The 22,283-nt window shown below is 45.3% G+C and overlaps 1 protein-coding gene across 2 annotated transcripts in view; it reads left to right on the top strand.

Moving 5' to 3' along the window:
- The window catches only part of NR5A2 (nuclear receptor subfamily 5 group A member 2), an 89,022-nt gene that overhangs the window by 2,787 nt on the left and 63,952 nt on the right, over positions 1–22,283 (top strand). Inside the window, exons 2-5 of one of the 2 annotated variants that reach the window (XM_002192969.7) lie at positions 7,391–7,528; positions 9,898–10,016; positions 11,226–11,367; positions 14,066–14,712. In XM_002192969.7, coding sequence (XP_002193005.5) covers positions 7,391–7,528; positions 9,898–10,016; positions 11,226–11,367; positions 14,066–14,712 — 1,046 coding nt within the window. The remainder of the gene's footprint in view (positions 1–7,390; positions 7,529–9,897; positions 10,017–11,225; positions 11,368–14,065; positions 14,713–22,283) is intronic. The other variant, XM_072932758.1, reaches the window with a different exon arrangement.

The raw sequence follows: 22,283 nt of genomic DNA, 5'->3' as shown, positions 1-22,283 counted from the left end.
CCAGATGTTGAACACCATATGGACTTATAAATGGTTTTTATGGAAGTGAAATGATTTTTTTCTTCTACCAGATTCTGAGGCAATACAAAGATACTTGACTAGTATGATTTTTCTTCTAATCAGCCTCTTGTCTTAGCGCCACCAGGGACACTATGCAATTTTTAAAAGCATTAGCTGTGATTATTTAACAGAAATAACTGTTTCATCTACTTTTAAAAATGGTCATATAAGAGAAAAACAATCTAATTGTAGTTTTCAACTGTGACATTTTTCAGCTTGTAGAATACTTACTGCCATCTTCATTTTAATGTATGCCCTCAGGCAATTAATAGTATTAAAATTAGGGCTTGTGAGTTCAGCAAAGTTAGTTTTTCTGTTTAGTAGTAACAGGAATAGTAGCATTTTCATATGATTAACAAAGACAACATATACTATCTTTAAAAGTTTGGATCAGGATTTTGGCCAGCATTTATGCAGGCAAAACTTTCACAGAAGTGAACAGAGCTGTGTGAGGACTGTAAGACATGCCACAGGTTATTTTCTTATATCATTGGACTTTTGCTGTTACTCTTTTATCAATTTTCTTCCCACTTTTCCTGTTCTCATTTGCTTATACTGCAAATGAGCTATCTACAAAGGGGCAGCATTTACATCCGTTTTTTTCTGTTAGTCTGATTTTAAATACCACAATACACGAGGCAAAGATGATGCCTGCAGTCTTCTGAGAGATATCTCCACTACTGACAAAACACCCCAAGCTACTTGTCTCTGTGGGTAATTCAAAGGTCAGCTCTCAAACTAGTCTTATATATATATAGTCTTATATATATAGGGTGAAAATGAATATGTGTCTTCAGGAGGATTTGTGTGCATCTGTCTTGTGGGGAAACCCATTAAAACTTCTCATGAGAGATCATTATTAATGTCTAGAGTTTACTCACATATTACATGAGTACATATATATGTTACATAGATATGCAATCTTATGTATTAATATATATTAATAGAGCCTTATGTGCAATGAGCAGACATGCAAATATACACAATCCTTATCAGGATTTCTTTGTGTAAACTCTGCCTAGTTTATCTTCTCATAGTTATTGTTTTACATTGTTTATGGATAAATCTTGGGACAGATAGCTATGTATGAGCTTAAACTTTTTTCATTATAAAGATCAGCTATAAAAATTATTTTAAAATAAAGTTTTCCAAGCTTTGAAACATGGAGGGAGGGGGAGGGAAGAAGCAGACCTAAACCATCTCTTTTTTCACCAGCAGATCAAGGTCAATTGCCTCAGCAAAAGAAATTTCATTTTTAAGCCTGTCTGTGCAGGATAGAAATCAATTATCTCTTATGATACAGAGACCGGTGCTCAGCCCTGACAGGAGACTTGCGGTATATACAAATATATTTGGAGTTCTATTCCTAGACTAAGCTCTGGCTTTTTAACTAGAGGTTCCACACTCGGCTCCAAAAGGGCAGCACAGACAGAAACAAAGTAGCCTCATCAGAACAGTAATTATCAGTGCTGGGAAGGGGTGATGGGAGGGCGGCGGAGGAGAAAGTCGGGATGATCCGGGCAGTCCCTCGGCCGCCGCGGGGCAGCGGCTCCGCTCGCGGGCGCGGAAGGAGCCCCGGGGATGGATCCGATCCGCCTCCCCGCCTCCGCTGCTGGGGCAGCCGCCGCCCCCGCGGCAGACAGCAGCGACCAGAGCGAGCGCGTTCCCCGTCCCACCATTAGCGGCAACAGGTCCAGGCAGTGCGGAATTAGAAGCCGTTTTCCATGCAGAATTGATGTCATTTCGGGGCGAGAAAGGATGGGGGAATTTCTAATAGAGGGCCTGCTTGCAAAACTGGATCTTTAAGTGTTGAGTGAAACAGACCTGATGATGTGATCGATCCAGGGAAGCCGTGCCGCCAGCCCTGGGCACGGCTAGCCCCGTCCCCAAGGGTGCCCGGGCATGCCTTAGCCCTTCCACGCCTTGCAGTTAGCTCAGCAGAATGTCGGTCGGAATGCCGTGCAGCAACAAGTGCGCGGCCGTCCCTGCCCACACCCGTGCAGGGAGCGGGAGGGAGCGCGCCCCGAGCGGGCGATGCTGGCGGGGCACGGCGGGGCCCCGCGCTCCGACCCGGGCGGGACGGAGCAGACGTCGGCGGGACGCGGTGAAGTGTTACGACACCTCACTGATGATTCACTTACCAATAAAAGAAAGGCAATCAGAGCGATGCTTTACCACCCACTTGGCCCTGCTCGCTCCGAAGTCTCCTGTCATTCTGCATCGCGGTGCTGCCAGGCGCTCATAAGAGAGCAGTGCATTCCAATGGACAGCAGAAGCCTTGGCCGAGCTTGAAAAATAGCTTTTCAGTCAATAATTGACCGTTTGGAAATGGCTCTCTATGCCGAACCAGAGAGGAACGACGTCTCCGTGAAGCAAAAAGGCACAGACGTGATCCTCTGTGGCGTGCATTTTACTACATAAGTATTTCAGTCTGAGGCATCCACTCTGTTTTGCTGAGAGTGGATCAAAAACAAACCAAAAGAAACAAACAAAAAAGAAGGTTTTTTTTTTTAAAAAAGGAAGAAGAAAAAGAAAAAATGGGGGGAAGAGGGAAATGTATTTTTGTGTTCAGAGTGGGTTGATTTTGTAAGTTAGAGACACTTGTTCTGGGTTGTCTGTTGGTTTTTTTCTAGAAAGGACAGTTTCTTTCCCAAGTTGGAGGCACTAGCAATCTCCATTTAATGAATCCCTAGGAACTGAATGCAATATCACCTCGGCCAAATGATGAAAGGAGACCGTTGGCTACAGGGTTTGGAAGGTTTTGAGGTAGTCTGATCTTTGTACTGTCGGGATGATCTGCTTATGACGAGAGGAGAGGAGAGGAGAGGAGAGGAGAGGAGAGGAGAGGAGAGGAGAGGAGAGGAGAGGAGAGGAGAGGAGAGGAGAGGAGAGGAGAGGAGAGGAGAGGAGAGGAGAGGAGAGGAGAGGAGAGGAGAGGAGAGGAGAGGAGAGGAGAGGAGAGGAGAGGAGAGGAGAGGAGAGGAGAGGAGAGGAGAGGAGAGGAGAGGAGAGGAGAGGAGAGGAGAGGAGAGGAGAGGAGAGGAGAGGAGAGGAGAGGAGAGGAGAGGAGAGGAGAGGAGAGGAGAGGAGAGGAGAGGAGAGGAGAGGAGAGGAGAGGAGAGGAGAGGAGAGGAGAGGAGAGGAGAGGAGAGGAGAGGAGAGGAGAGGAGAGGAGAGGAGAGGAGAGGAGAGGAGAGGAGAGGAGAGGAGAGGAGAGGAGAGGAGAGGAGAGGAGAGGAGAGGAACTATATTGGCCATGCTTTTCCTGGTGTAAACAGTCTCGTAAAGTTGGGCGTGACAGGTGTGTGAGGTCAAGCAGCAAAATCGCGATCTTCCCAGCTGCACAGGGATCCCGTGCCGGCCGCACTGCTGCACGCTGCCTTCGCCGGGGCACTTCTCGAGGCAGCGCCCCTGCGTGCCCGTGGCAGTGACAGCCTGTGTCCGAGGCTTCATCCCTATGCCGAGGACAGGATGCGTGATGCTGACTCCCTCCCCGACCCTGGCTGAAGTCACTGTTTTCACTGAGTGATGTCTCAGAGCGGCTCTGCGCTGGCGGCAAACGGGAATGTTCAGCGGGAGAGACAGGGAGACAGGATGAAGATTTCCCTCCTTAAGTATTTTCCTTTAAGTCTTTTTGATCGGTTTTGGATTTAGACTTCCCAGCAGAAGAGTTTCAGTCCTCCGCTGATTTATTTATTTCATTTGTTTCTGGAAAGTTTTTCTTTAACATCTACGTCCCGCCTCCCCCCCTCATCCCACCCCACAAACGTTCTCTTTCGCTACTTTGCTGGGAAGGTAAACGAAATCTTCTCCGGTACCTCTCCCGACACAAAGCTCGAAGAGAGTATGCTATTTGTTTCTCATCGAGCAGACCACTACAAGTTAGAAATGTCTCTGCTTAGGGAATAAGATTTTGACATTTGCTCAGGTTCTATGGCCTCTTGGAAGCTGTAAGCAATGGGAGCTTGCCTTGAAATATCATCACACAGAAGCCTCTACCTTGGAAACAAAGAGGTGGAAAAGCTTCAGATTATTTAACATTAGAGAGTGGGGGTTTTTTTAATGTAAATGTACATACATTTAAATAGAGAAGTATAAAGTATTCCAGGTCTTGCTCCTTGTACTTAATCAAGGTTGCTGGAAGCTCCCCGAGCCATCATCTTTTATAATTATAATTACACGCGTCAATCAAGACCTTCAGGCAAAGTCAGAACAAGGCAGGCAAACTCAGGAGAGAACTCGCATTAAGGAAAAAAAAAATAAAAAAAAGTTTGGAGAACTTGGTAAGGAATGGAGATTAGAAGAAAGGGTAATTAAGGTTGCTCAAGGCAATCGTGAGAGCTAGAACTCCATGTTAAATTAAATGTAGCCACAAGGGACCAGATATCATTTATAATATGTACTGCCCTAAACTGTTACTTCGGAGGAATGTGGATGTATAATAACCACTCCAAAGTATTTTCATCCACAGCGATAGCTCGCAGAGTTACTTTGCTACGCACAACTGGAACTCGCTCCAAACAATTCCCTGGCAAAATGACATTAAACCCCCAAGTAGGAGGGAAGAGCCCGGGACTGATGCTAGGGCCGTGCCCGCGGGGAAATGCTGTCCACCCGCCCGCTGGGGCACTTAGCCGCGGTGCCCGCGGGGGCCGCAGCCCGCCTGACCCCGGCAGCACTCGGGCTGCTTTCGCCCGCCCGGATGCGGCGTTTCCTTTCCCGGCTTTTCCCCAAAACGCGGCTGCCTTCCCGGAGCAGCAGTAAAGGCAGTGGCAGCACGGAGCGCCCCGTCGGGGAATCGCCAAGCGGCGTGACACAGCCGGCGGCGAGCGAGAGGGAGGGGACCGGTTTTCCCCCATGGAGCCCAGCGGGCTGCAGGACCCAGGTCCGCAGGTGTCCTGATGGTCTGTTGTTAATGCGCTTGGAGTTGTGCCCTGAGGACTCTTCTCCTGCGGGAAAGGGCTGAGAGGAAGCGCCGCTCCTCTACGAGCCGCCCCCAGAGAGCTGTGGCCGCCCTTCGGGCCCGGGCGGCCGGTCCGGCTGCAGCCTCGGAAGGCCGGAGGGCCGCGGCCCCGCCGCGAAGCACAGGCCCCCGACCCGCAGCCCTCTCGGCGGGCGCCCGAGGGAGGGAGCGGGATCGGCGCTGCGCTGCTGCCGCCGCCAGTGTTGAGCCGCCCGGGATCAGCGAAAGGCGATGCTACACGGTGGCGCCTGACAGAGGGATTGTTTGCAGCTAATGCACCTGGGAATAACTTCCCAAGGGCCGAGGCAGGGTCTCAACCCGAGCTACTTCTGCCGAGAAACGGGTTCATTCTCTCTAGACGGTTTTCAGCCAATTCGTCTTAGCCATCGAACTACTCGGTCCCGCATCTCGGCATAATGCTGTCCTAAAATTTAGTCGCAGACGACCTGTTTAATTGTGAAATTATAACTTGAGAAATTACGTGTTGGTTTCGTGCTCACGCTCCCGCCCGAAGGCGAATGGAGAAAAGTGAGAATGGAAAGAGACAGAGAGGTCCGGGCCTCTCTGAGCGTTGGATCCATCCCCCAAATATCAAACGCTGCAAGAGAAGGGAAAATAGACTTCTACTCCGGTGGTGCCGGTGTTCGGCTGGCTAGGAATCTGAGTTGAGTTAGAAAAGGTGTCCCAGTTACTGGATGCAAAAAGTTAAGAGCATAGCCGATTCCGCTCTCTGCATGTGGCGCTGGGTTTCACCCTGCGATCATCAGCCCTACTGAATAAGTTACAACAACCGCCAGACTTCACTATCGCTCTCCCAGCCGATGGGAAATGCCATACTCCACTATGGAGACACTTCCGCGCCTCACTTTCCATCGGAAGCAGTTTTCACCGTCAAATACATTTAGCTCCTCCAACACTTTATACAGATTAAAGAGTCAGAGGAGAATGGGCAACCGAGCGCTCGGACGAGGGGCTCGGATGCTTTCTAAGGTGCAAATATCGCTCATCCCACACCATCAAACCTACGCGGCGCGGAACGCCCCGGGCCCTCCCGGAGAGAGGGGCGGAAAGGCCAACGAGGGCAGGCAGACCTGCGGCCCGGCTCGCCGGGCAGTCGGCACCCAGTTGCCCCCGGAGCCCCGCAACTCCTTGCCGCGGGGCCGCTCGGCTCTCGCCGCTGGGGCACACACTTGCGAGAAACGAGTTCTTTAGGACAACTAGGAAAATAGTGCCGCTTGCTGCACTGTGAGCTGGGGAAAGGGGGCTCAAGCGATGGCTCTGCCAGGCCTTTGGGTTCTGTGCAAAGGATGCGACCGGCACTGACCGATTTCGCAAGACGCTTAGGGAAGGGAGACCCAAAAAGCCTAAATAGGTAAAGCGACCTCCAACGCGGTTCCCGCTTGCTTGTTTCAGACTCCAGGGCTGCGCGGCGGCAACGTGTCCGCAAGGACAGCGCTTTCCGCTGTCCACCCCCGCCCGCCCAGAGGGAAAGCGAGGGCCGGGGTCTCCGCAGCCGGCGCTGGCCGGGCGGAGGCATTGCCCCACCGGCCCCAAGTGAAAGAGGCACGGCCGCTGAAGGCAGTGCAGGCATAGCCCGGCTTGGCGAGGCTGGTGGCCCGTCGGGCTCCTCTGGGGCTGGGAGGGGAGGCAACAGCCCAGACCCTCGCAGCGCAGCCCCGTTTAAGAACCGGGCAGGGGTGACTGCACTCAGCCACTGTGTGTGCTCTGTGCGTGTGTGTGCGCTGGGGGTGTTGCTCATCCCGCCTCTGCCTTATTGGCTGCAGCGGCGGTGTCGGGGCCCCCCTCCGCCGGAGACCTCGCTCCCTGCAGCCCCCGGGCTCCCGGAGCGCCTCCCCGCGGGCCCGGGGCTAGAGGTCCCGACTCGGCACCTCCGCACTTGTACCGGGGGGAAAAGGGGGAGGAGGAGGGGGAGGAGGAGGAGGAGGGAGGAAGGGAGGAGGGGGACGGGGGTGGGAACCCTGTCCAGCAGCACCAGCGGCGGCAGAGTGCTCCTGTGCACTGTGCCGCTCCGCATGGATCGGGGCTCCGGGCCGCCGCCGTGCTGAGCCCCGGGCGGAGCTGCTGCGGGCTCCCGGGGTTCCTCCTTCCTCCCCAGCACCCCCGGTCTTCCTCCTCCTCCTTCTCTCTCCTCCGCCCCCCGCCGCCTGCAGCTCGACTACCACTCCGCGGCTCCCCTAGCCGCGGGCACCCGGCGGCTCCTCCCGGCGGCCGGGGCCGCTCGGTGCTCCCGCTGCAACTGGGCAAGGGCTGGCGTGGAGCAGAGGGAGGGAAAAACAGGAAGAGGGGGAAGAGGCAGCAGCCGCCGAGCGCCCCTTGCTCCAGTTAAATCTGTGCTGCCGTGTCCAGGTGCTGGTGTCGCGGACGGACACGGAGTCCCCAGCCCGGCCCGCAGCCGCCTTGTCATGCTACCCAAAGTGGAAACGGAGGCCCTGGGACTCGCCCGGTCGAATGGGGAACAGGGGCAGATGCCGGAAAACATGCAAGGTAAGGGGGGAGACGCAGGGCGCTCCCCCTCCGCGCACGCTCGGGTTTCCCTCGGCAAAGCGCCCTTTCGTCCTGCCAAAAAAGTTTGCGGCAGTTGCTTGCGAGCTGCCCCGTCACCGCCCGCTCCGCGCCCCGCCGAGCCCCTGCATTCGCGGGCCAGCTTTCAGGGGGGCTTGAGCGGGTACCGGGGGCCGGGGTGCCAGGGCCGAGGCGACGACAAGGCCCTGCTCAGAAGGTGCAAACGGGGCCGAGAAGCCGCCAAGCATCCGGCCGGCGTGAGCCTACCCTGGGGTGCAGACGTCCCGTCGGACGCTGCCCGGCCCCGCTGCAGATCCAGGGGATCTCGGTCTAATTCCCGTTCCGCGCAAAACTGCCTCGAAGTTTATGGCAGGTGGAGGTACGCGTGGAAGTTCTGGCGAGGACCCCGTGTATCACACACCGTCCCGAAACGGGACCCGAAAGCTCTGTCCCGCGGGTGCGGCGCCCGTAGGTACCGTGCAGGTGGCAGAGGCGGTGTCGCGAAACTTTGCAGAACAGAGCTCCGTGGCGATTTGCGGGGTACCCAGGAAGGCAGAGGGATGCCCCAGATGGGATGGCGCTGGGAATATCTATGTCGGGTACCGGGACCGGGCTGTTCCCGGTCCCATACTCGGGGGCGGAGGGAGGCGGCGCAGACCCCGCCGAGGGTCGGCTCCCTGCCTTGGAGCCGGCAGCCCGGTATGGCCGCCCCGCCCCGCGCGACTCTCCCGGGGCAGAAACTCCCGTCCCGGCTGCTCTTTAGAAACTGTCCCCTCTCCTCTTGGGAGCCTGCTATGAAGGAGGGACAGGGTGGGCCGGGGGCTTCGGAGGTGCTGGGGGCGACCCGACCGCCCCTTTTCTCTCCTGTGGAGGAGGCTCCGTGCAAGGGCGCGGCGCTCGGAAAACCCCTACTTTCCCACTTTTTCCTACGGGGAGGGCAACTTCTTGCCAGCGCCGGACCCTGGAGCCGCAACCGCGGGAGCAGAGGGGAGGGCCGGGCCCTCCTCCTCCTCCGCCTGCGGCCGCCCCGTGTCCGCCCCACGCCGCTGACAGGCGGCGATCCCCGGCCGTGCCGAGGTGGCTCAGGAAGCGTTTTGCCGGCAGTGTGACGGCGGGATAATGCTCCCGCTCTCCCCGGCAGCTCCCTCGAGCGTCGGGGTGCAGCCCCCTGCCTTGGCAAGCCGGGCGCCCGGGCCGGGGTCTTCGGGCGGCCCCCGAACTGTGGCAGCCTCAGAGTTAAAGACAAAGAAGCGACATCCTAAGCAGTCCAGCGGCGATGCCCAGCGCCTCTCGCCGTGTTCGGGAGTCCTCCGCTGCCACAGTGCTTGCCGAACAGGTCGGAGGTTTAGCGGCAGGGAAGGGGAAAGAAACCGGCCCTGCGCTGAACAGCAGGGTTTCTTCTAGGAGTAACCGGAGCGGCTGACTGGACTCCTTGTGAGGGTAGCCCGGCTCGAGTGGGCACGCTCCGGGCATTCATTCCGCATATTTTAGCCCCCCGTTCCCTCCTGACTGCCGGCTTCTCCCCTCCTTTTCCCCGAGCGGCAGAAACTTCAGGCGGCGCCGGCGCGCAGGTTTCACGCCAGCCCCCGGTAGCGGGGGACGCCGGTCCGCCGGCCGGGCAGATCCTGAGCGCATCCCCCGAGCACGGCGGCCCCGGCTCGTGTCTCTCTGCCGACACGTGAACAGCTGAAAAGCATCTCCCCAGCGGCCGCGGACCTGCTGGCTGCGACAGCCAGGGGTGCCGGCACGGAGCGCTTGCCCTGGCCCGTAGGAGTGGCGGTCACACCGAGACGGCGGGCTTGGGAGGCGCGGAGGACGTCGTTTTAACCTGGTCTTGCGAGTAACTAACTTGGATTTCACACGGTGCAAAAGTGCTGGATCTGTGAGATAAAGCTTTAGTCTAGCTAAAAATTTGCGGGCTGATGTTGAAAGTAAAGTTTAACGGAAAATAATTAGTTTCAATATATAAGTGACAATATTTTCGTTCTGCTTTTTTAAAGTTTGCCCCTGATCATTTTCAGATTTAAAGGAATTCTTCCAGTTTGTGATTCCACAAAATAAGGACTAGGCTAAAGGCACTCTATAAGTATAGATATTTAGAACATAAAACTTATAAGCTGATGCATTTTATTACACTTTATTACACTTGCTAAGTAACACACAGATTCGTGCGGTGATGATGGGAAGTTGCATGTCTCCATGCAACTTGGTGTTTTAAATAAAACTTTTTCCTCCCCATTTTCAGTGATGTGTTTGTTTAGGTAAGCTTTCTCTCTAGATGAGAAAGTTGCAGAATATTTGAGTTAGTAATGTAAATTCTAATTGAATATGCTATTTCTCCTTTCCCCCAGTGTCTCAATTTAAAATGGTGAATTACTCTTATGATGAAGATCTTGAAGAGCTGTGTCCAGTCTGTGGAGACAAAGTGTCTGGGTACCATTATGGACTTCTCACCTGTGAAAGCTGCAAGGTTCTGTACTAATCAGTCCATAAAAACACAAGTACAGCAAAAATGTTTCAAATACAAGCAGAAAAAAAGGATAATAAATAAACCAGATGTATAATATTTTAGGTTATTACTCATATGTTTCTTAATATATTCACATAAAATAATTAACCACCAAAAAGGTTTAGGATGTAGAAGTCTCTTTGAGAGAGACATCTGCACAAATGCAAACAACTTGTTTTGCACTGTAGTTTTGCTTTGTACTGCTTTTTAGTATTTTGCTGTTGTGATGTATCTCTAGAACAACTTTCCTTGCTAACTGTGCTAAATACTAGTTTTAATTGATTTATATTTATTTTTCTGGAGGATAAAGTAGGAAGATTATCCTTAATGAAGACCAGCTTTGCAAAATCTAATGCAGCTTTCTTAAGATTTTTATTTTCATTCTTCAGTGTTGCAATGTAGATCTCTGCAATTAAAATGACCATGCACTTTTTTAATGCAAACTGTAACTGTCACTTTGACACACAAAGTCAAGTAACCAATTAACATATACAAAGATGAATATACCTGTGTTGGTCTATTGTGCTATAAGGTTTAAATAATAGTGAATTTATGTCAGATTTTTCATGTAAAAATTGTTAAGGGTTTTTACAGTTATTTAAGCAGTGCACTGTAAGTGAAGCTCCTTTGCCAGAACAATGCCATTTAAAATACTTAGTTGCATGGAAAGATTAACTAAGCCCACTATATTTTCACTAAAAAAAAATAATCAATGAAAAGTGAATGACTAGCACTTACTATGCCTCCAGCATGCCCCACTGGGATGTAAAATAGCCAGAGGTATTCTGTACTACTCTTATCTTTGCAACTATTTATTTAATGTAAAACTATTTGAAAAGGAAGATTTTAATAACGCTGCAATTATTTAAAAATACAAAAGGAAGCGGTCAGTGTCACTATTTCTGCCACCAGTGTTAGAAGCACAGAAGGCTACAGCCTCCTTAAAGTCTCACCAAGCTTTAAGTCTGTAAAACATAGCACTAACACAAGAAAAACTCCTCTGGAATCTGGTGGCTATCTCCTGGGTTCAGCTGGCTAATTTAAAATAAACTATGTAACTTTGTAAGTGCTTGAATGGCATCTGAAAATTATCTTACAATGATTTCCATAAAATGTTGAATGAAACACACGTTCAAGCAAAACAGGCTAATTTTTGTGTCTATCATACAGGGATTCTTTAAGCGAACAGTCCAGAATAACAAAAGGTACACATGTATAGAAAATCAGAATTGCCAGATTGACAAAACACAGCGAAAACGATGTCCTTACTGTCGATTTCAAAAATGTCTAAGTGTTGGAATGAAATTGGAAGGTAAGAGCTATAGTCTTGTTGATATCTTCAACTATACTATAAAATTATAGGATGAGGTGTTAATATATTGTATTTTATATTAAAAAATTATACAATAATGGCTTTGAAATGTTAATAAAAGGTTACTTTGTATGGTCAGTGAAATTGTTGCTTTATTAAAAAACCTAATACATAAATGGTAGATCACTATCATTTAGAAACCAGTCAAAGCCATAATGCATTTTGTCATATAAGTATATAGTTTGATATTTTAGGCTTTTAAAGTTTGTGAATTCATGGATATAGATTGAATAATTTTGCAGCTTTTAAAACAGACTTAATTTAGATTAAACATAAAACAACTGTCCAGATTAGAAAAAAATATATATTTTGCTATGGATAGTGATCTGATTTTATTTGTATTTCATCTAGGGTTATTTTGGTTTTTTACATATATTCTTCTGACAACAAGGCAGAACACAAAGAAACAGATAAAATAAGAGGTTTTTCTCACACTGACTGGCCTTTGAGATTAAGGAACCAAATAATCTCTAAAGTTGTGTCCTATATTTTTGTGATGCTACACCTGCAAGGCCATTGCAATTGAAAGCGGATAAGGCATTTTGAACTACACTTCTTGACTTCATTTCACTTTCTTATCTACAGAGATGAAAAGTGTACAGTGCCCTTTGATATAACCGAATGCAAAAATATCATTAACTTAAATTTGTGAATCATGCATGGTTCATTCTAACTTTGATATATCAAATATTAAAATTCAGATTTCACAGCAGATGACATTTTTCCTTGACCAAGGACAAGCTCTTAAATTCCTTACTGTTACAACTGTGCGAAATGACATTCACCCTAGATGCTTAAGTAGAAAAAAATCAGGCCAAGGAGGAAAACTGTAAGCCATGAAGGGAACCAGAAAGGACAAGAAGCAGTCACCAGGCTCTGGCAAAGGGAAGCTGTTGATATAACTGAAGATAAACAGAAAAATCAGCCTCCTGCAGTTTGATTGATTCAATAGTGTTGTATTTGCCCACAAGACTGAGCCAGCATTGACACATTGCACTAAACATCCTGAATCATTGCATGTGCTTCCAAATTCAAACAGTACAATTACGGGACATGTGGAATCCTTTTGTCATTGTTGGCATTAAGAAGGAGGATAAAATACATTTGTCTACTCCTACTTTTAACTCCTCTCTCTTGCTGACAGTGATACAGGACTAAACTTTGTCTTCTGTCATTACACAAAGTTCACCTTAAATTTAAGTGGGATGTATACAAAAGCACTTGCTAATTCAATTTGGCTTACAGTTTTTAATTGCAGAGTACCTGTGAGGATACTGTGTATACAGATTTTACATTAATTGCATTTACTAGTGATAAAATTAATTTAATTCATTTTGTTAAAAGTCAACATTCATCAGTAATATTGGCCGGTCATTTTTCCTACAAATTCAAGCAAAACACTTGTAGTTTTAAAGGTACTGCAGAAAAATGTACTTTAGCTTTCTTATCTACACATCCATACAACTTCTTTTCCCGTTTAGAAAATTGGAAGAACATGTGTTCTCTTAATTGTAAATACTGGTGACATTTATATGTGTATTTCTCTGATAGTGATATATATAGCCTTAAAAGTTGAGTTCATAAATTACCATGGACCAAAAAAATCATTAAACGTTAAAGTCCTTACGTGATAAGGTACAGTATTATGCGTATCTAGCATTCATAATAAATTTTTAATGTCCTACTAATCCCTAAGATAAAAAGCTCAAGAACTTAACCTCCAGCAATCTCAGCAGTCTCAACATGTCACCAGGCTGTCAGAGGTTCCTCTTTCAATCTAATTGCCGTTGGGCAAGGTGGGCTTGGTGAAAGCTCCTCACTAGCCCATCACATATATCCCATGATGACAGACACTGCAGCGACAGAGACCACCAGTATGACTCCCAAGGCAGCTGTTGAGTAGGATTTGTTTTAATTATTTCTAATTCCAGAGATATTATAAGCCAGAACAGTGTCAATAGTTTCTGTTTCACTTCTATTTTCCACATAGAAGGCAGCAAGCTGACAGCTTTCTTTCTGCACATTCCAACTGCAGCTAAACATTACCACAGAGCTCAACTAACTAGAAATCTCAAAGTTTTACACCAACCTGGACAGAATCATCAAAAGGAAATGCTTCCTTTTTGCCAAGAGAAATGTATTCCTCTTTGTGACTACTGAACATTTCACAATTTACATTTCAGATGTTTTGCTGCGGTGGAAGGCAGTAATGGAATGATTATAATGAGACATGTGGTCTGCTGGATACGTCTCAGACAAATTCTGGACTTCAGCCCTTGTTTCTTAATGACATAGTAGCTTGATAAAAACCCAAATGTACATTGAGATTTCCACATGATCCCATAGCAGGTGTGAAATTCCTGTAGCCATCCATTGTGTTTGTCCCTGTGTCCTAATCAATGTAGAGAGAAGTCCTACTTTGTTAGTAATATATGCATGTGACATTTAAATCACTAGAAAAAAGTGACATTTGTTAAGTCAAAATAAATCCTTTTCCTTAGGAATAGAAGTGCAACTCTGAATTTGTAAAAAAAAGAGAGTTAAATTTTTATATTTCTGCTTCTTCCTAATGTATGTTTGATTACGAGTGTCAATTCCAAGTGTTAGTAATGATTTACTTCCTCCTTTCCCCTGACAGCTGTGCGAGCTGACCGAATGCGTGGCGGTCGAAACAAGTTTGGACCAATGTACAAGAGAGACAGGGCATTGAAGCAGCAGAAGAAAGCTCTTATCCGAGCAAACGGACTGAAACTGGAAGCCATGACTCAGGTGATCCAAGCAATGCCAACCGACCTGACAATATCCTCTGCAATCCAGAACATCCATTCAGCTTCTAAAGGCCTACCTCTGAACCACACTGCCTTGCCTCCTACAGACTATGACAGGAGTCCCTTTGTGACCTCTCCGATCAGCATGACAATGCCGCCCCACGGCAGTTTGCAAGGCTACCAAACCTATGGCCATTTTCCCAGCCGTGCTATCAAGTCCGAGTACCCTGACCCTTACACTAGCTCACCAGAGTCAATAATGGGCTACTCATACATGGATAGTTATCAAACAAGCTCACCAGCAAGTATTCCACATCTGATATTGGAACTCCTGAAATGTGAGCCTGATGAGCCACAAGTCCAAGCTAAAATCATGGCATATCTGCAGCAAGAGCAAGCCAACAGAAGCAAACATGAGAAGCTCAACACATTCGGGCTTATGTGTAAAATGGCTGACCAAACCCTCTTCTCCATTGTTGAGTGGGCAAGGAGTAGCATCTTCTTTAGAGAACTTAAGGTAGGTAACAATTTTATGCTATATTATCATTCAGTCAAGAAAAAAATACTATTTCTTACAATCTTGTACTTCAAGCAGGAAAGCATGAATTTTGTTTTCTCCCTCCCAAGCATCTCATTCTTTATTTATTTGACTTGAAGTAGGCAGACTATTAGAAGGGGAAGCTGGCCGCTGACTTCCACCTGAGCCTGTAATTAGTGCAGCCAAGAGATTCAATATCCAGTTCAGCTTTTCTGTACTAAAGTATTTATCATAACCATTGTTAACATCCACAGGGCCTCACATAATCTTGCTCCTTCCCTGTCAGCATCACTCACTGTCTGACTTGTACTCAGGGTTGTAAGCACACCAGTTACACCATTCCACGTTCATTTATGTAACTATTTCATTACCTTACTTAAGATTTGGGAGAATGCCATTTCTGTCCACCTCCATTCACACTTTGTATAAGTCCATATTTGGAATATTCCATTTCTCAGTCGGATATTATTTTATACATTCTTGTGTGTCTAATTAACTGTGCAGGCTGAAAACTAATCAGGATATACATGGAACAGAAAGCAATGAGGAGGTAGATACCTCAAGGACTCCTTTTGGTTCTCATCATCATTGATACATGGGGGATTCCTTTACTCTAGGCTGCTACAATAACCTCTATGCTCTTATTTTTGCTGGAACACCCAGGAAATCCTCATGCACAGCTTTCTGGTGGACAGAAATTCACCCATTTATGTTTTTCAGGCTTATTGTTAAAGCAGCTTTGTGGTCTGTTATGAGCATGTCTGGAATTTCAAGTCTGAAATTTTAAGCCAGAAATTTGAGATCAGACAATAGATATGAACTACCATTTTTAACCACTTTCTTGACACAAAAATCAGCTGTGGAAAGAATAACCTTCAGTCTCAAAAAACCCTCGAGATGGTGAACTCAACTCACATCTGAGTTTCCCTGTTACGTTGCTAGTTACTGTGTTTGTCTGCTACAGAGAGATGTTTTTGCCACGAGTATTTCCTACTGAAATCTGTAAAGTTTTGTGACTGTCTGTAATTTCTGACTACTTTCAAACTAAGAGAAATTAACTCAGCTTCCAAATATAATAATTACTGTAGAAGTTCACTGAGAATTGAATCTATATGAGTTAAGAGCACAAAAGGGAGATCCACTGAAAAGCTGCACTCAGAGTGCTTGCCACAACAGTATGTCTGTCATGACCATAAGGACATGGACATATAACATAAAGCCAGATTACAAGAAAAGCAAGCTGTCTATGCTGCATATGCAACTCCAGCTTCTCTCCATTTTTTTGTGACAATGAGTGCAAGAATCATTGAAAGCTCAGTCTATTCAAAGAGAAAAAAGAGAGGAGGTTTACTTAGAGAGGAAAACCAAATTGCACTAAAGAGAGTAAAAGACTGTCACATTTTTGCTATCTCAGTTGTATACCATTTTGTAGTCAGCTATAAGTCATGCTACTCATTTTAAATAATTTAAAAATTGAAATTGAGAACAAGTTATATTTCCAATAGACTATGTGGCAAATATCTGAGACCAGATCTTTCTATCCATACACTGGAGAGTACTTTAGTCAAGAGTAAAGTATTCTAGAGTTAAAAATTACTGACTTGCATATACCTTTCAGTGTACAAACTTTTAAGTTGCAATCTGCCCTAAAATTTCATTTATGGTTTAAGTCACAAATTTTATAAGCATTCAGCATGCTACACTGGGAACAGTTTCAAAGATGGCCTTCACCTCCAACCTCGGCCTGGATTATGTTCTTCAACCAACCTGTGTTTACTAGAATGGACACAACAGATGCAGAAATTTGTTTATGAAAATGCTGACCAACTTCTCCTGGTTCTGGATATATTATAACATTACCATGTACACACAGGCTTCTAGAAATACACATGTTCTAAAAATTTGCTACATAGAGTCTTTGGCTTATGAAATAGTTTTCACACATTTGTAGAAGGCACAGCTTTCACTTTAGTGTTTGTGCCCTTTGTATCTTGGAAGTTTTGAGGTCAGACAGTTTCATACCTCCTGGCATATCCCGATTATTTTTTTTTTTTTTTTTGTTGATCTGGACAAGATCAACAAAATTGCACAATATTCCAGAACAATAGCAACTCATTAAGAAATCCATCTACATCCAAAATTTAAGGACCAGACTATATATAATGCTAAGAACTTTATGCTTTTTTGTTTCAAAAGCATGTTTAGATCAGACCCTAATTTTTTAACAGCACTGGGTAACAATATCTCTCTTTACAGCTGAGAGGACAAGAACAGTATTAAACAAAAAATTTCCAAACCTTTCCTGAATGCAGTTCTCTTCTATCCATCCATGATTTCAGGTTCTTCTGATCAAGGTAGCAAAAGCAGATACTTCAGATCGCTCCACAGGACATGAATACCTGTGGGAGAGGGTAAAAAAAAAAAAAGCCACCTAAGAATATGACATATTTTAAATGCAGAAGGAAAGGGAGGCAATTGTGATAAAGATGCAATTAGATTTTCAGAACAGCTGACTTTGTTTCCTATCTAGTCACAACTGAGAAGTATGTATTTGCTCAAAAAGATATTTTAGCTTTATTCCTACCTGTCTAAACAACTGAATATTGATATGCCTTTCAGACAAGACAGGTGCATTACCAGATTTCTGGGACTAAAAATTTAAATTACTCAAATAATTAAACAGCACAAAATTGTAAATGTGGTTTGTATGCAATTCATCTTGGCTTTGTCATGATGAGCGGTGCCTTGCACAACTGGCTGTTAGTTACTAGGAGCATGTCTACAATTATTTATTGTATCTTTTCATTGTAAATTTTGTCTTATACCCTCATCTCTTCAATTAATATAAAGGAGAAATCATATTCCTTTCTGCTAAATGTACAGATTTGTAGTTAGCAGAATTCAGGGGGAGGATACGATAAAAAATGCTGTACCAGTCCAACAGTGGTTTAGGCCACATTTACCCTAGAGATAATAACAAAATCCCACCACCGAGCTACAGCTTTAAACTTTCCCTTATTTCTTTCCTTCTGGCTGCAGATTTGGGGTTTTTAAAAGAAATTAAAATGAAATAATCTGTTTTAAAACTTTATTTTCTGAAGCTTTTACAAGCTTATCCCAATCTTCTCACTTGTTATTTACAAATTTTTGTCACCTTTTTGGAATATGTCACAATTTGAGGATGTAAAAGGGAAAAATATGGACTGCATAGAACTACCCACAGCATGCACTGCATTTGAATATCACCTATGTGTGGATTTCAGTATGTAATTTAAGGGTAATTTTCACACTTGCTGAGGAGCAGATCCTCTCATCTTCATGTACGATATCAGAAACTAATGGTAAAATTAAAGAAGCCAACTAGTCAGGATTAATAATAATGTCAGAGTAAGATCCAAGGCAGCCAATTGCAATCCAGTAAATTTGAATTGAACACCTGCTAAAATCTCAAACATTCCTACATGTCTTGTGAAGTCAGTATACTTTGTAAGGAATAACTAAGCCATAAATTCTGGGGGTTGACGTTACATATTACTTTTTTATTCATAATGAGATATATTTCTGTTTGGTTCTTTATACACAGATGAAATAATACAGAGGTTACATCCCAAGAGACTTGGGATAATTAATAGTAATAGTAGTAGTAGTAGTAGTAGTAGTAGTAATAGTAATAGTAATAGTAATAGTAATAGTAATAGTAATAGTAATAGCAATAGCAATAGCAATAGCAATAGCAATAGCAATAGTAATAGTAATAGTAATAGTAATAGTAAAGAAGGCCTTTGTTTGCTATTCTGGGGTTGTTGAAAGCTCAGTAAATATAAAAGTAAGATATATCCATCTTATCCTCAGCTAAGAAAACTCAGGAATGCCCTGGGGATGCTAGATTTGTCGCCAGCTGTCTTAGTCAGGTGAAAGGTCTTTGTACAAAGCTAAAAAGAAAATATTGCAAGAGTTTCTAGAGTCCAAAGGCTGCCTGGCCCCTAGGAATGATGCAGACATCTTCTCTGGACTGGTCTTTCCTCATCAGCCCACATCAGGAAATTCAAAGACTGCTTCCAGAGCTAACTATTACTGAACCCATAAAAGAAAGCAGTCTCTGCCTAGAGCAGGAGAAACACAGGACCTGCATTGTAAAACAGTCCTCATGATACTTTCTTCTGGCTGAAGATCAGAAAAAAATCAACTGTATGTTAATAGTTACAAAAGGCACTAAAAGAATGGTGACTCACAAAAAAACCCTACCTTTCCTTATTTGGCTGTTTTAGTGAGGATGTCGTAGGTCAAAGTACCATGTGAGCACAAACCTTGTAGTGAATGATTGCAGGAAGAACCAGTGCACTTCATGGTAAAGAAGCTCATCCTACAATTATTCACTGAATTTGCAAATTTAGACCATTCATTGATGTCAGATTGTATCAGTCCCAAGCCAGATTTCTCGCTGTAAGTGTAAATTTGCTCATGCTTACATTAGCTGTAGCCCTCAAAGAAACAATGGTTCAAGCACATATCTCCAAAGGACCCTGTCTATAGAGCTTGCACTGTACATGGCATCACAAATATTTTGGCAGCTCATAAACTAACAAAGGCCTAGCTTTGTGTTACATATTCCCCAGAACTGAAACTACATTATCAGTGTTTCGATTTATTTCTGTAAGTGGAAACTTAATCTGAATAGGATTAACCAAACTCCTGGAGGCTCCTAATTTCTTCTGTGAAATCAATTTAGATAGATGTAATAATGTAATACTTACATACCAGCTTTAATTTCAAATTTCAGTCCATATGTGGTTGAGAATCAAGGAATGCATAGAAAGTAATGAATTATACAACAGTAATTAAATAATTTAATGGAATTAGCAAAGAACAGCAAAAAATAGTTTTGGGTTCTGCTGGGGTTTTGTTTTTTGAGAAAAAGATCATCAGTGAAATACCTTAAAAATCTTCAGGATGATGAAAGATTGATATATTATTAAGACTTAAGTAATCAAGTGCAATTTGATAACTTGAAGTGCCTTTGGACTTTGTAGTGTGTGTTTATCAGGACAGGAAATGCAACTCACATAGCGGATGAAATAAAATTTCTGCAGTGTTCTTTCAGTCACAGAAGCTGCCAGAAACTGAGGTGCAGGAATACACTTGATACCAGTAATCAGATTAGTTAATATGTTATCATGTGTAACTGCTGATTTTTAGTCTGGCTTCAGTGTATCTGGATCTAAGAAAAATATTCCTCAAACACTTAAAAATGTAGAGGAACACATTGTTAGAATAAATTTCATGATGATCTGGCTCTTCTCTGGACAAAGGCAAATTAAACACTGTGTTTCAGCATGGGGGCATAGTGATTCTGCAGCCTTTCTAAACAGTTTCTTCAGCGCTGGCACATTTTTTAGGCATAAAGAGAAAGACAGCATTCTCTTATGCCCTTCCATGTCAGAGACGGTACTTTAGTTTCACTCTGGTGTAGGATGTTATCACCCCTGATAGCAGGAGACAGAGTTTAGTCTCTCTGGATTCAGTAATTTTCTATCTAATACCCAGTTAAGCATCATGCTGTGACTAAGAACCATGTTCCATGTAGGTGTTTTTGGAAGCACTGCCACTTCTGCACCGAGTGCACCTGCCCCCAGCACTTCACCAACAAAGTTACCATGAACAGCCGTGGTGCAGTAACAAAGTTTTGTTACTTACAGAGAAAATTTGAGCAAGTAACAATCCAAAAAGCTGCCAGCCCCTAAGTAGAGACGTAACAGACTGATTTATGGACACACTGAGTTGCATAGCTACAGCCACCCCTGCTACAAGTACTGAAGCAGACACTGAGTTAATCTGAGTTTGAGGTATTGGTTACACAAAACAGAAGTTTAATATTACAGTTTAATTGTTTTCCTTCAAAATGTAAGCTTCCAATTTAAGTTTGACAATTGCCAGCAGTGACATAGAAAGATTACTTGGGTGTGTTAGCAAATGTGTATCACATTGCTGTAGGGCGAGATGAAAAACCAGTGCTCTTTAGATCTTGCATGCTGAGTAGTCCAAAGGCATGTTAAAGTTAACTCCAACAATAACTCTTGTACTAAGAAACTGAACAGGGAATGCTTAGCCATGGTGACAGTCTGTTGTATTTTCACACAATTTTTAGCTGTTGCTTTCTGCTGTGAAGGCCTGATCATTTGCCAAATGATGGAGAGCTTTACACATTGAAAATGAAACAATTCCAATCTCTTGGAAAAATCAGATATATTGCCTGATTTCACTTAGTAAGGTCACGTTTTTATTGTCAGAATGACAGAGCTTCATTTGCAAAGATCTCCAGTTTTTGCAAGTTTTTGCCCAAAAAACAAATCCCAAAAGAGCTGTTTTTTCATCTGCAAGTTATGATATTTTGTATAACCAGCTGTAGATCTTAGAGCAGGAAGAGAGCTTATTTCATTCTTATCCAAAATTTTTGCATGGTATCTGTGTCATTCAGAACTAGCACTTGTATACAATATCTGTATCATATTTCTGATCTATGGAATGGCTCCCAGTTACAGTGGAAGTTTGCCTCTATAAATTTATCAAAACTGGTCAGATTTAAGGATGTTCTTCTATCAACCTGTAGCCTTTAGGATTACCTGCAGTAAGGATGAAATCCCAGCCATACTGAAGTCACTCACAGACTTCCTATTAAGCCCTGCTGAAGCTGCACCATATAAATGGATGTTCTTCTATACAGCCGTATGAAAGCCTTGTAGAAGTACAACATCTGAACACAACATACCTAGGAGAGTGAGAAACTGTGTAGCTCCTCACCATGAATGTTACTGGTGCTGTCTCTAGTAGCACCACAAATACGTTTTTCACAGCACTGAGTCGTCAGACTCATTATTGGAGAGAAGGCCTAAAGCCGAGAGATTCCAAACTGTGCTGCAAATTGTAGGATCACTCAGAACGGGCTGGACACCTTATTCAGCTGTATAAGCACAGGAACATACTAAAGGACTTAAGTATTTTCCATTCCAGCACAGTTTTAGTCAGAACTAATGTCGGGTAAATCACAACACACCATCTTAGCCCATGACAAAATGGGTTTGAAACATTTGCTCTCTATGTGCCACAGAAACCCCTGGGCACAGCAGTGGCATAACCCCAGCCTCACTGAGGGACAGAGGCTGCCATCCCCACAGGACTATCCCAGCCCACCTCCCTCACAGGAGCCTTGGGAGCCCCAAGGACATGGCAGAATTGGAAGGGACGAGACAAGGACACGTACCGGCAGTGAGGGAGCCCAGGGCCATGGCCGGAGCTTGAATGGCGCCGTGGGGAGGCCCAGGTGGGGCCATGAGGGGTGCTGGGGCTGGCAGGCGAGGCGAGGGGCTGTGCCCGGTGCAGGCACCAGCAAAAAACAGGGGAGAAAAGCCGAAAAAAAGCGGCTAACTCGAGCCACGGCTCTGCTCCTCTGGGGCTGCCTCTGGACCGAGTGGAGGGTCGGGGCTGGCAGCCCGAGGTGCCGCCCGCCGGCCGGTGAGGGCAGGGCCGGGCAGGGCAGGGCAGGGCAGAACCGG

The sequence above is a fragment of the Taeniopygia guttata genome, chromosome 8 (genome assembly GCF_048771995.1).
Source record: "Taeniopygia guttata chromosome 8, bTaeGut7.mat, whole genome shotgun sequence".
In the NCBI taxonomy this organism is placed as follows: domain Eukaryota; kingdom Metazoa; phylum Chordata; class Aves; order Passeriformes; family Estrildidae; genus Taeniopygia; species Taeniopygia guttata.
This window is presented reverse-complemented; position numbering and strand designations above follow the sequence as displayed.